This window comes from Exophiala spinifera, assembly GCF_000836115.1.
Source record: "Exophiala spinifera strain CBS 89968 unplaced genomic scaffold supercont1.5, whole genome shotgun sequence".
Classification (NCBI taxonomy): domain Eukaryota; kingdom Fungi; phylum Ascomycota; class Eurotiomycetes; order Chaetothyriales; family Herpotrichiellaceae; genus Exophiala; species Exophiala spinifera.
This window is the reverse complement of record NW_015622517.1, coordinates 3,189,669-3,203,372: the sequence shown is the minus strand read 5'-3', so window position 1 is coordinate 3,203,372 and position 13,704 is coordinate 3,189,669. Positions and strand designations below refer to the sequence as shown.

Here is a 13,704-nt window from a genome sequence, read left to right as displayed (position 1 = left end):
TCTCTGCTTCTCCTGCAATCTCGTTGTACTATTGCTGCGGGTACATACTCAATCCTCAATCCTCGTACTGATACAAATAAACATTGCCTCACATTCTCGGACTCTCTAGCCTCCAACTTCCTGTCCAGATCCAAGATCCAAGTGTGGCGCTTGAGCCTCGATCGCCCTACCATCGCTCAATCACCTACTCTGCCAACAGTCTCTCCATTCCACCATCAACCCTCCTCGCCTTTGGTCGTCCACAGAGCGCGCTCCCTTACTTGAGCTCTCCTCCATCGTCCGATCCCTTCGCTTCCCCTCACGAACAAACAATCCCCCCCGCGCGTTGCCCTCACCCAGCTGGCCGCGCTGCCATACCGTTTGCTCCCGTCGGTTCTCAAGACCTTGACTGCGCTTCTGGCTACATGCTTTGGTCAATGTACCCAGCACTAATATCTCGTCCGGCATGCTCTTACGACTCCCTAAAAACCTCCACTACCCACTCACCATCACAAAAGTCGAGAAACGGGTAGGAGAGTACCTTGCTCGCAACGACGATCTTTTCCTCTACTCCTACACGGCCAAAGTCACAGAAGGCACTCGCTATGGCGACGAAGAGCAAGAAGTGGAGAGGAAGTTTGTTACACATTTCCCAAGCACCCTTGAAGGCACAATCAAGGGATGGAGAGTGTGGGAAGGAGATGTGTTGACCCATCCGTAGGTATCGCGTCATCGTATCGAGGGAGGTCGCTAACCTACTGGACAGCGTGGACATCTGTGAAATCGAGGAGGAATGTCCGCACGAGGTGCAGTTCCAGGGCATGTGCACCAACTGCGGCAAAGACATGACCACGTAAGTGCCTCAACGTGAAAGCAAAGACAGGATCCCACCTGACCGGCTTCTAGTCTTCAAGCAGGTAGCGACACAAGCGACATCGACCGCGCGCCCATCCGCATGGCTCACGACACACAGCATCTGACCATTAGCAAGGAAGAAGCGAGTAAAATAGATGAAGAGGCAAAGCGCCGTTTGTTGTCCTCTCGGAAGCTCTCACTTGTGGTCGATCTGGATCAGACAATCATTCACGCCGCTGTCGATCCGACCATAGCGGAATGGATGAAGGACCCGGAAAACCCCAACTACGACGCTGTGAAGGACGTTCGCTCGTTTCAACTTGTCGACGACGGACCAGGAATGCGTGGCTGTTGGTACTATATCAAGCTGCGGCCGGGGTTGGAAGAGTTCCTCCAACATATTGCTCAGCTGTATGAGTTGCACATCTACACCATGGGCACGCGACAGTATGCACAGCAAATTGCCAATATAGTCGACCCCGACCGAAAGTATTTTGGCGATCGTATCTTGAGTCGAGACGAAAGTGGAAGCATGGTGGCCAAGAACCTCGAAAGATTGTTTCCAGTGGACACAAAAATGGTCGTCATTATCGACGACAGAGGAGACGTGTGGAAATGGAGCGCCAACCTAGTTAGAGTCACCCCCTTTGACTTCTTCGTGGGTATTGGCGATATCAATTCCAGCTTCCTGCCTAAAAAACAAGAGATCCAGAGCACGCCGAAGGCGGATTATGTATTGCCGGCTGAAAACGGTGGTACAGACAACGACGAAACCAAACCCGCACAATCCAATGGATTTGCTGAAGACGGTGTCCCTAATATCCAGGAGGGAACGTCTCCTCTCGAACAATTCATGGCCATGAGTGGCGGTGATGATCCTGCAGTCCGTGAACAGCAGACTAAGGGACAGGAAGAGATTATTCATTCGCAGCTCGAAGACAAGCCTCTCCTCAAGATGCAGTTGGAACAAGATGAGAAAGATGAGGCCGAAGCTGCAGCCGCCAATGGTGAATCTGCTGTGCCCCAATCTACCGAATCAGACACTAGTGAATCATCGGAATCATCAGAAGGAGGCTCGGGGCCATCGAAACATAAAGCGCGTCACAGTATTCTCAAGAACGACGACGAGGAGTTGATCCACCTAGAATCAAGTCTGACAAAAGTACACTCAGCCTTTTTCGCAGAATATGATCGCAAGCGCTTAGGTGGGAAAGGTGGACGTGTAGCTGAACTCACCGGCAAGCGAAAGGCTCCCCTTCCAGCCGATGATGACCAAAGTAACGCAGTGGATCTGATGTTCGTGCCGGACATCAAAAAAGTCATGCCTGCTATGAAGACGAGAGTGTTGTCCAACGTCACCGTTGTGTTCAGCGGCGTGCTCCCACTGGGGACCGACATTCAGACTGCTGATATCAGCACATGGGCAAAAACATTTGGCGCCAAAATCACCGACAGAATCTCTCGTGATGTCACCCATGTCGTCGCTGCACGTCCCGGTACTGCGAAAGTCAAGCAAGCGGTCAAGCGCGGTATCAAGGTGGTAAGCACGGCTTGGCTGATTGGATCGATGCAACAGTGGCGCAAGCTTGATGAAAGACCATATCTGCTAGAGGGTGCTGGAAGGCAGCGTCATGAAACTTCCAGCGACCTGGGCGACCTTCTGGAGAGGTCTAACGTCGGTGCCAGCGACTTTCTTCTGAGTTCGTCTGAGGGCGAGTCTACCGGCTTAGAAACCGAGGACGACCAGCCACTCAGGAAAAGGCTCAAGTTAGACATCAAGAATGGCGATTCGCCTGACGATGAAGAATTTGACGATCTGGTCGACGACGGTAGTCCAATTACCCTCAATCAAGACGAATGGGCGGACATTGATGCCGAATTGAAGGAATTCATGGGCAGCGACGCCGAAAGTGAGAGCGATACCGACTCGGTTAATTCCGCCTTGAGTTTCCGAGAACGTCGCTCTGTAAAGAGAAGACGCGACGAAGGAGACGGAGACCTTGATGTAGAGCATCCGTCAACGGTCAAGAAAAATGGAACAGGTAGTGCTTTGAAGACAGTTGCGAACGCTAGTAGCGAACGGGATTCGAACAGTACCAACACCCCCAGCACCGAATTCAGAGAAGCTCAGATCAAGGAAGAACAGCGACAGGTCGAGGAAGCTCAGCAACGAGAGGAAGAAGACGAGGAAGACTCGGACGACGAGTTGGCTCGAGAGCTGGAAAGAGAGCTTGAGGAGGCTGACGCGGAGGAGGACGACAGGCCCAAAGAAATTGATTGATCCGCACGCTTCGACATTTACTTGATATAAGGACAAGTTTGGATCCCTTTGACTGGAGCATTTGGCGAGTGGAAAGCCATTGATGACCATAGCGAGGCGTTGGGAGCAGCATGCTCAATACACACTTTCAGGATATCACCAAGACATACTAGCAACACGAAGCATATCATGCCCTGGTAACCCCAGCCGCGAGAGGTGTACGAGTGACGTGGACAATGCTATACAGTATACTGTCCATGAATGGCTTTTTTGGACTCAGCGACATCATAGGATATGCCAAGGATATGCAAAGGACTCAATACTCCATTTCCAGCAGGTACTTCTTATCCCGACTCCCAAGTCTATCAAATCTTGCAAGGACATTGGCAGAATGTCGTTGTGGGGGTCATTTGGCGCTCGCTTGCACAGCCTTGGACTGATTTCTGTTATACGGAGACCGAGTCGCGTCTCTCAATGTTGCTTACTACCTCATTCGCAGCGGACATCCGATAAGCCTAGTATAATTTTCCGTACTCGGGTGGCCTATGTAACAACTTAGCACGCAAAGGGGCGATGCCGCAAGGGATCCAATCTCCCTCCGCAGTCTCTGGCAGCATCCAATGATTGTTTCCGAGGTGTGCGTGCATCTCACCGGCCAAAGCCCGCGAGATCAGCCACCGCAACGACTGGCGAATGGCAAATTGCAATTCTAGACATTTCCCGGACGACCGTTGTCGTCCAGACCTTTACCTTCCCCGTAATGCTGCTCTTATCTCAGAGACTCTCGCCTCTCGGTCTGGGCTGAAAACGTAATTTTCCTTCCATCTGACCACGAAAATTGGCCATGATCTCGACCGCGACTTGACTTTCAGCGCGCAGAAGGCGTTAGCCATGACCTTTCTCGATGCCCTTGGGAAGCCCAGACACTGAGCGGTGAGACATTATGTTCGGCAACACTAAACCAGCCTCAGACCGCACCGACAAAGCCTCCGAAGGACCCGTACATCTGGACCCTTCTTTCTGGAATTCGGCTCGAAAGTGGACGTTTCCCAAAAGTCAAGATGAGAGCAACAATTCGAGGTGGACATCCTATAAGGAGCAACAGGATCCACATCCTGGAGATCAAGAACCCAGCTCGCGAATGGCGTCGTCTCATACAGGATCGATCATTGGGCAACATGTTCTCGTTCTGCTAGCCTTTTCCTTGCCCGTGGTTGCATTTGGGCTGGTTCTTAGCATACCTCAGTGGCGCAACGTGAGGCCAGAGTACTGGGACAATATCTTCGGTCACTGCAACTATAATGGCAATTTCACACTCAACAACAAACCAACCCTGAGTTTGTGGGACAGGTCCGGTTTCCTCATTATAAATGTCGCCTGGGGTTCAATGTCTTTTTCCGCCGCCAAGGGCCTGGATATCGTCTGGGATATCATGGTCGGACGAGCAGGCCAAGCTATTCTTGCATGGGCAACCTTCAAAGTCTCATCACAGTATCTAGACCTTGCCATGAGAGAAGAACCAGTTTCTTACGGCACGTTTGAAGCGTTGGCGTTCGTCCCGCCGAGCTTGGTGAGGACAGCAAGACTGGCCATGGATCTTGTATTCTACCGTAGCTGGAGCTCCAGGCTGGCTATACTCTGGATTATCTGCAGCTCCTTGTTTGTACTCAGCTTTTCGTCCCTCGCTTCTGCAATGTCAGGGTACAATACCAACAGCGAAGCTGTTGTGACTGACAGTCGTGGACAAGCAGCAAACTTCGCAGACTACCGAATGGTTCAATTTGCTATTCATGATGCATGGCGAATCGGTGAGCCAGAACCAATATTCATTACTACAGGCGGTGCCTGCGTCCGAAAAGGGTTCAATGATGATGACGGCAAGGAGGACGACGACGACAACGATACTGGCACCGATCAAGTTATTACTTCTTATACTCGACGCGATCCAGAGCCCCAATCCGGAGCCGAAGAAGAACCTTTCGAATACGTCCCTATCAATTGTACCATGTTCTGGCGCACCGTTCAGTGTAAGCTTTCTGTTCGATACTCAATGATGAGACGGCTAACACTTGTGGCAGACGTAGGTCTTAACGGCGCCGACGGTACTTCGAATAAGTCCAGTACGTTCATTTTCAGTGGAACAAGGTACAATTTGAGTTCGCCGACATTGAACATTACTACATCATATACCACAGCCTCTCTCGAGAAACTCACAAGTTACTTGAACAATTTCCATTCCACATCCACAACAAGCCTGAAGTCTCTCGGCGAACCATCTCGGTCGGCCATTTGGATCTATGAAAACAACACGTATTCGTATGATTACGTCCTCGACCATACCACTTGTCAGTATGAACGGTCCCACAATTGGGGGTTTTCCTTTTTGTTGCTGCTTCTGACCACCTTGATCCTGATGATATGGGCCCTCGGGACGTATGGCATGTGGCTGTACATTCAAACGCGAAACCCGTGGTATGCTATTAGATCAGTCGGCGAACGGCACAATCCAGGAGGCAGGGGGATCTACCGCTCCAGCTGGGACTTGGTTGAGGCTATGAAAAAAGACCTCGGTTCTGAAGCAGTCGTGCCAGACATGAGCGAGAAAGAGATCCGACATCTGTTGCGGCGGCGGAACGTCGCATTTAACTGCCCGTTCCATGGCGTTATTGGAAGAGACACTCTCTGTCAAGCACCAAAGGCAGCAAACGGCGTTGGCGCAGCAGTACGCCGTCGCACACAATGGAAGAGGTTGAACCAGTGGCTACACTCGTTGTTGAACAGGGACCAACCCGCCATATCTGTGGCATCACAACAGCCCGTGCTGAAGGAATCCGACTATCCATCCGGGACTGTATCGACCTTGGGATCATGGAAGTCCTCCTCGGTACTTACATTCAGTAACCAAATTGCAGAGACGGAATAACCGATTCACTGGCAACCGTGAGATAATTGAACATTCCCTTCACCACCCCCGCCCATCGAGGCGCGGCCCGTAACTGTCTTGTCATCAGGTCTGGAGAAAATGTTATACTGTACACCCCTAGGCACATAGTAACATACCTGCAGGTAGCAAGGATACAGGTGCCAACCCGATGCAGGCGGTCTGAGGATGCTAACTTCCTACGTACCAGAGGTACCTGCCTCATTTGGCACCCACATGGTGTTAACTGTCACTAAGCTTTACTAGTTAACTAGTTAGTTAGTTGGTTAGTTAGTAGTTAGACTCTGGGCGGCTGTCGGCACTTTCCGCCTCCGCCTTTTCTGCTTGTAACAACTTCCCTCTGCCACTGACTCTGCGTTCGCCTCACCTGCGCCCATGACAATTCTCGTCCAACACGCTTTCGATGTATATTTTCTGTCCAAATCGCGGGATGCTCGACAAGCCTTGTCGTCTAAGCCGTTCGCCGACCAACGATGTGGCGAATCGGTAACATGAGAATGTCGCCTGCCGTCGAGGCAGTCAAGATCTTATAGTCGTTGTGGTGAGGCCTCGGCTGAAAGCATGTATCAGGAGAGCTCCCGTGGACACCTTAGCTTTGCTGTATCCCTGCGCATGCTTGCCTATCACGCCATCTTCAGTGCGACCTGTAAGACAGCACACCCCTTTTCTTGGACACGAGTGGCCATGCATCGTGCGGGGTTCGCAGCTGCGAGAGGTGCGACCTATCCCACCCTACCTGCGTCCAGGGATCGATGTCCATGTGGTGGCTGAGCTGGCAGTTTTCCTCGAAAAAAACAAGGTCCGCGCTGTCCCGTGCGGCTGAAACCGCAGCCAGCATATGCCCAGCCGCATCTTCAAAACCGCAATTTCGTATCGAGTCTGCCTTGCGACTTGCCTCCCTCGATCCCCATCAAACTTTTGTGAGGAAGCACAAACGCGAATGGCTTTGCAAACAGTGAGCGCTTATCGCCTATCCAAGGCACAGTTGACTGCCTGGCTTAAACAAAACTTTGGGCAAAGTGACTACAAAGTCCAGGTAGCCTATGAAGCACTCCCATCCTAGTACGCCTTGGATAAAGTGCTAATGCCTAGCTAGCTTGTCCACGATCACTATCAATTCAAGTACTCACGTCCACTGACCCAGGTGAGTCCCAAGGCGGTTGCGCTGGCGACCGAGATGGTTGCGTTTCTGACACAGCTGCGCCCCGCCATAGGACGAGAAAGAGCAGATTGACGACCTTCGAAATTAGCCAAAGCATCTGTTGAAGCATAGTATCCTGCCATTTCTTTCGCCACAGCCATCTCTTCCAATATCCGCCTATTGTCTTCTTTCGTCTTGTGCTCCCTGCCTTGCTGAAAGTCCCCAGCATCTCACAGCCTTCACGCAACGAGCACGCAGCTGATCTCTCTCCGCCTCTTCCAGGGGGGGACGGTTTTGAGGTGTTATATATCTTCTGCTCTTCGCGACAGAGCTTGCCTTTCTAATTTACAAGCATTAGTCCACAAATCACTTCGTCCGATGACATCAGCCAGCTATACCTCCTTCTTTACCATTCCCAGCAGTCTACAGTAATTTTCGGTGACAGTGTCAGGTCGCTGTTGACCCATACACTTGCGCAATGGACACCTTCACTGTTTGTCGGACGAAAGAATATCCGCTCAGCATTGCATACCCCATGGAATCAGCACTTATGCTGAACTCGTATAGTGACAGATTCAAGAGGCTTCAACCAAAGCTTTTTGGTGCCGAACACCGAGCTTGCGTTGATATTTGGCAGTGCCGGGAGAATGGCCACTTTCAGCATAAACTTATCAGAGACTTGTGCGAACTTGAGTTACACCTTGAAACCCAAGGGCCTAGAGGTCAACTTCATCCCCAGTGTCGGTTTGTGTTTGTCCAGGCACACAACGGATCCTCTACAGAGCGGCTCAATGTCACAAAGGACATAATGAGCGAGATACTAAGCTATCATCAAGTCATGCCGTCATTCATTGACTTGATGGCTTCGTTCGGTCGTGGGGCCCCGTATGACTACCAGTATTGCGGTTTCAGAAGCGACGTACGCCTGTCGTCCAGGAACAATGCTCTGGCTGTCCCCGAAATAGATAGGTCAGGCCGGGTCTTGGAACTATGCTATAGTTTACGCGCTGTCGAACCCAGCACATCGATTCCGAACTGGCCATGGTCGATCAAGCAGCTAGCAGTCTCTCATTCAATCGACATTCAGACTGGTCAATCCACCTGGCTAGTATTCAAAGCGGATGGCTCGATCAAAGAACGCATTATGTCAGCCACACGGTCAGCATCTCTTCCGCAAGTCAACTCATTCCAGAACATCAATGAATCCTTGGCCTCGTCATTTGGCATCCATCTCATTCTGTGTCAGTGGGCAGCTGAGCATTGGAGATGGTATGTCAACTTTCTGGAGCAGAAGGTGCAAGAGATCACGCGCGTCAAGGTCTTCGGTGCGGTAGAGCCTCCTCGATCTCCTCGATCTGCACGCCAGGCCCTGGCAAAGATTAATCCTTCCACAAGATCAGGCACGTTTTCATTTTCAAAGACCCTTAGTCGCATCAGCACTTGGGGCTCAGTCCGCCATTCCTCACAACCATCCAGTGAGAGCGCCCCAGATCTCGATAGACAGCGTTCACCACCTGTACAATCGCGAGATAGTGCAACGCAGTTACTGACGAAAGAGGAGGCAATAGAAGAAGAGGACGAGGAGGAGGATGCCGGGTTCTCGCTAGATGATCTTCAAGAAATTCAGCATATTGAAGAGCAGATTCAACAGGCCATGCTCGTTCAGAACACAACGGTGAAGGTTTTAGAGCAGCTCCGCAACTTCTATCAAGGCCTCCAACAACATCCCGAGTGGCAGATGACATTGTCACGAACGGCTAGAGGCAGTCTCGTTCAATTCTGCAACAGTGTTGAGAATATTCAGTTTGATCTCAATTCGCAATATACCCGAGCGGAAACACTAGTTATGCTTTTGGCAAACCGAAAGAGTCTGGTAAGCAGAGACAAATATCCTTTTGCGGGCCTCCGTATTAATACTACCTAGCTTAGTCAGATCTTGGAATGGCGAAGTACAGAAGCCATCAAGTTGATCTCCAAGCAAAGCCATGCTTCCACGGAGCACATGGAATCCATGACTGTCGAGATGCGTGAACTTGCAGACAAGACAAAGCAAGAGACTGTTTCTATGAGAATCATCACGCTGGTCACACTGTTCTTTCTACCAGGGACTTTCATTTCTGTGAGTCAACATGTCTCTGGAGCGACGTTCGACTTACTTATGGACATTTACAGACCCTCATGAGCACCGATATTATTCAATACGATCATTCAAAGAAGATTTTCTCGAAAGAGGCGTTGAAATTGTTTCTAGCGGTTTCTTTACCTATGATGATGTTCACATTCTTGGCCTGGTATGCAGTCTATTTGTGTGTTACCCACAGGGAGAAGGTTTCCAAGTTCAAGCAGCAATTGCGCTTGAAGTCAGAAGGAGAAGTTTGACAGGCATGGCGACGCCACTCTTGTTCTGTTGGGTCCAGCGGGTCGGCGAATCTTCCTCCGCTCGTTTGATGGGCGAGATGTAAAAACTTGACATGCTTGCGTCTTTAACAGTCTACTAGTTCGGAAAGGTCGACAGGATCAAAAATAGCGATGTGAACTATATACACGCCGAGAGGGCGATACATTTGGGAAGTGCTTCTTTCGCTCGATGTGCCTCGAGCGGCGAGCGGCGAGCGGCGAGCGACCTGCTCTGTCACTGAAGCAGGGATCAGGGGGTCGCGAAACCGCTTCCCCGCCTTCGGCACGACAAGTCAAGAATAGCGTTCCAGCACTGCGTCCAGTCTCGCTCGTTACAACCGGTGAGGCTGAGGATAATGGGGTACCACGCCCGTTCGGTACACCCACGTCTGCGATGCCTGGTCTGAAGCCAGAACAGGCATGGCGGGAAGACGCCCGTCGTTGTGATTGCTTATCAAAGTCACCATCGCTTACCTGGCTGGCCAGGATAGCTGGCTGTGCGACACCAGCTGGGCTGAGGTTCATGCATCTCTCCAACAAAGATAAAGGACGTGGTCGCACTCGATGACAATGAACTCGGCCCATCCTATCCTCTTCCAGCGCATGCAACTGCACTCCCTTCTACTGGCAATTCTTGTCGCTTTAGATTTGTTTCCAACGCCTATGGGTTTCCTCGGTTTGCTAGTGGCGCGATGGCTTCGATTCAAGCCCGACAACCCACTCATAAGGCTGTGATTCTCGACCTGATAAAGTGGGTCGATGAGAATTCTGTGGACGGTGTTGATGCGGCCGGCGCATGCGCCCGCTTTATGCCAACGAAGGATTTGAGGGAGTATATAAAAGACAAATATCGACTTCGAGATATTCTTAAGGCTTTGTTTGAGCCTGAAGACCCACCGACGAATGTTTCACCCGCAGCGATCCTAACGAGTTGTACCTCTGTCTTTGCGATCCTCATCAGGATACAGAAAGGAGCATATATCAGCGAATTCCTTCGGCATGGAGAACTATTCGACAACCACCTTCCGTTCCTCACCAAGCCGCCCGCATTTCCGTCCGTCCCAAATGATGATTTCTTTGATCGCTTCTGCAAAGAGCAATGGCGGTTCTGTGCCCACACCTTCAAAGACGGTTACGATGATCTGCACATCTCGAACTCCTACATTCTACCAATTCTCAAAACCGAGACCCTCGTTGAGGGTGGGGCGGCGGATGTGCAAAAGGTTACACTGCATCCAGAATATGACAAAATTCAGCCCTCGCTGCAAGGCACTGAAGAGAGTGACCGATCTCACAAGGTATCATTCCTTGAACATAATCTCATAAGGTGATGGTGTCCGCTGACATAGAGACTAGCCTAAACATACCTATGTTTTGAAATTGTATCGGTCGAAGCGATATGCCAGTGAAGAACTGTACAAGGCTGAGTCAGAGGCATTCATCCATCTTCGGAACTCTCATGCGTTAGGGAAGTATTTTATCGGCTACTATGGGAGCTTCACACACGGAATCACTAGGAACATACTCCTGGAATACGCCGACTATGGTTCACTTGAGAAATTCTTCAATTCAGTCGAGCCTCCCAGTACTGGCGAGGACATCATTAGGTTCTGGCAGTCCATGTTTGGAATCATTGATGCTGTTCGCGATATCCACACCATCCCGTCGCCAGAATCGCACAACGCTGCGCCGTTGTTCAATGGGTTTGTTCGCCTAGCTTCGCTTCCTGTCAGAGCTGATCCTTTCTTTTAGTTGGCACCAGGATATCAAGCCGGCGAATATACTGGTTTCACGCGGCTCTACAGATGGTGAATTTGAATTCAAGCTTGCGGATCTGGGCCTGGCGCACTTCCACAGAGTCAAACTCAAGTCAAAGAGCCATCACAACGGAGCCATCTCAGGCAGAGACGTCGGAGGAACGCGCGAGTATGGTGAGTCGCATGCTGATACCACGGATTGGACGAGGCTCAACGAAGGACAGGTGCTCCTGAGTGCTATCGTGGTGACGAATCTCAGCACCAGACAACACGCCATATTGGTCAAGCTGTTGACATCTGGTCCCTAGGTTGTGTGTACAGCGAGTTCGCGCACTGGATAGCTCAAGGCAAGCTGGGCCTTCAAAAGTACCGAGAGCGCCGTGAGGAGGTTACGAAAGCTATTCCAGATCATCTTGATCCCGGGTGTTTTCATGACAAGGAGAAAGTGTTGACGATAGTGTGCGTTGCGTTTTCCCTCCACAACCTTCAGATGGTTTCCAATGGGGTTCATCTCTGACGAGTCCACAGTAAAGATTCACACGACGAACTCTTCAAGCACAGACGAGTCGATGATTTCATGGTGAGACCTGTCATCAAAAAGATGGTTGAAGAGATGCTCGACGATGCGGCCGGCCGACCGACGGCAGTGCAGTTGGAGTACAAGGCCAAGAAGATCATACAGCAGGCGGAAAAAGACCTGCGCGATATTGAACCTCTCCGGATTATCTCGCGGAGCTCAACAACACAATCCTCGGAATTGAACTTAGAAAGAGGCATCCCTCTACGTCTACACCAACCAAGACCGCCTAAAGCACCCTCGAGCATTATGCCAGACACCTTCTTCGACAAACATGAGCTCTTGTCAACAGTTACGACAATAGAGGAAAGCCCATCAGCCACCTCGAAGAAGAACACCGCTTCGGTACATCCGGACAGAGGTTATATACACAACCGGGTGACTTCTAATCCCACTCGTAACGGCCCTTCATCAAGTGAGGATGGTCAACGAACGGCTGTCCCGGGAGCCGATCATCACGAGAACTCTTCTTCGCCAACCCCACCACAAACACCATTCTCGTCGCCCGGTAAACTAAACAACAAAAGTGTCATACCCAATATGTCGATCGGTCAAGCATTATTCTGGATTTATTGTCAAAAGGATCTAGGACGAGATATGATCCCTCGAGAACATAGAAAATACATCGAGGAACTTGCCGACCGAGATCATGTGAGCTCACATCTTGTTTCGTTTCGGTTTTGGATGGCAATTGACACTGCTTTCTCCAGATCTTCCTCATTGATGACGCGGCTACAATGGAGCAACATTGGTCAGAAGTGACAATGTTGACCTACATCTTCACATCTTTCCTGAAACGTTATGACAAAGATGGGATGGAACTGTACTTTGCATCGTCCAAGGAGTGCATAAACGAGAAGAAGGTAACGCCATTGATGTCAAGACTGCTTGGTCACAGGCAAAGAGACACGTCCGATATTGGGAAATGCCTTGATAGGTTGGTAACCAGATACATTGACAAGATCGATGGGGCACAACATAGGTCCTACTTGCGCACTGCCAAACAACCGAAGCCTTGCTGCATCTATGTGCTTACCGACGGAATCTGGGAGGAGACGTCTGACGCCAAATCACCGGTCAAAAGACTTGTTGATACATTGAAACACCATCGCAAGGATCCTGCTGAAGTCGGAATTCAGTTCATTTTCTTCGGGAATGACCAGCAAGCTCGGAAAAAGCTCGAGGTGCTCGATGATCATTTGGATTTGGATATGTAAGCTTTTTTGGTCTAACTACTACCGCCCTTCTGCCCCATAGTCAGGTCGTTCTTCACCTGCTTCCCGAGGCCTTGGCTGATTCTTAAACTCTTCAGGGACATTGTCGATATGGAGCCTGCCAACGGAAACGTCTTGAAGATGCTTACTGGAGGCATCCTGAAAAAGGTCGATCGAGTAGTGACAAACGGTGCCGGTTCGTGAATCGTCATCTCCTGGGCCAGAAGATGTGCCTCTGTTTATTTTTATTTTGCCTGTCTCTGTTCTAGAGTTGGTCGTTGTATACGTATGATACCCCGGCAAAACTTTCTGGTTTAGAGGGGAGGGCATGCGGTGTGATAGAATACCATTTCACACCCGTACAGTGATATCAGTGATGTATTTTCTCGTTCACTGGCGTCTGGCATGGTGTATGAAGATAGATATCTACTAGGTATGGTTGATCTGTATGGATATATGCCTAACATGCGCTTTACAATCTTGGGTGATGGATTGAAATTTGTCACCGAGCTTACAATAGTAATATGGAGCGACTCCGTGAGCAAGGGACGAGGCGAGGAAGCGCACCCACCTGGCACAGCAG

The 13,704-nt window shown here is 50.4% G+C and overlaps 4 protein-coding genes across 4 annotated transcripts; all 4 read left to right on the top strand.

The window, feature by feature from the left end:
• Nucleotides 1-445: 445 nt before the first annotated feature.
• Nucleotides 446-3,115, top strand: PV08_07727 (uncharacterized protein; the record flags this gene model as incomplete). Its single annotated transcript, XM_016382054.1, has 3 exons — nucleotides 446-696; nucleotides 746-832; nucleotides 886-3,115. The coding sequence occupies 3 exons, from the start codon at nucleotides 446-448 to the stop codon at nucleotides 3,113-3,115; spliced, it is 2,568 nt and encodes an 855-aa protein (XP_016235156.1).
• A 922-nt stretch (nucleotides 3,116-4,037) lies between these two features.
• On the top strand, nucleotides 4,038-6,017 carry PV08_07726 (uncharacterized protein; the record flags this gene model as incomplete). The annotated part of the gene is made up of 2 exons (XM_016382053.1): nucleotides 4,038-5,121; nucleotides 5,173-6,017. The coding sequence occupies 2 exons, from the start codon at nucleotides 4,038-4,040 to the stop codon at nucleotides 6,015-6,017; spliced, it is 1,929 nt and encodes a 642-aa protein (XP_016235155.1).
• Nucleotides 6,018-7,654: 1,637 nt separating this feature from the next.
• PV08_07725 (uncharacterized protein) lies at nucleotides 7,655-9,555 on the top strand (the record flags this gene model as incomplete). Its single annotated transcript, XM_016382052.1, has 3 exons — nucleotides 7,655-9,049; nucleotides 9,101-9,295; nucleotides 9,349-9,555. The coding sequence occupies 3 exons, from the start codon at nucleotides 7,655-7,657 to the stop codon at nucleotides 9,553-9,555; spliced, it is 1,797 nt and encodes a 598-aa protein (XP_016235154.1).
• A 710-nt stretch (nucleotides 9,556-10,265) lies between these two features.
• Nucleotides 10,266-13,325, top strand: PV08_07724 (uncharacterized protein; the record flags this gene model as incomplete). Its single annotated transcript, XM_016382051.1, has 7 exons — nucleotides 10,266-10,871; nucleotides 10,930-11,267; nucleotides 11,326-11,504; nucleotides 11,555-11,789; nucleotides 11,859-12,558; nucleotides 12,618-13,120; nucleotides 13,220-13,325. The coding sequence occupies 7 exons, from the start codon at nucleotides 10,266-10,268 to the stop codon at nucleotides 13,323-13,325; spliced, it is 2,667 nt and encodes an 888-aa protein (XP_016235153.1).
• Between the last annotated feature and the right edge of the window lie 379 nt (nucleotides 13,326-13,704).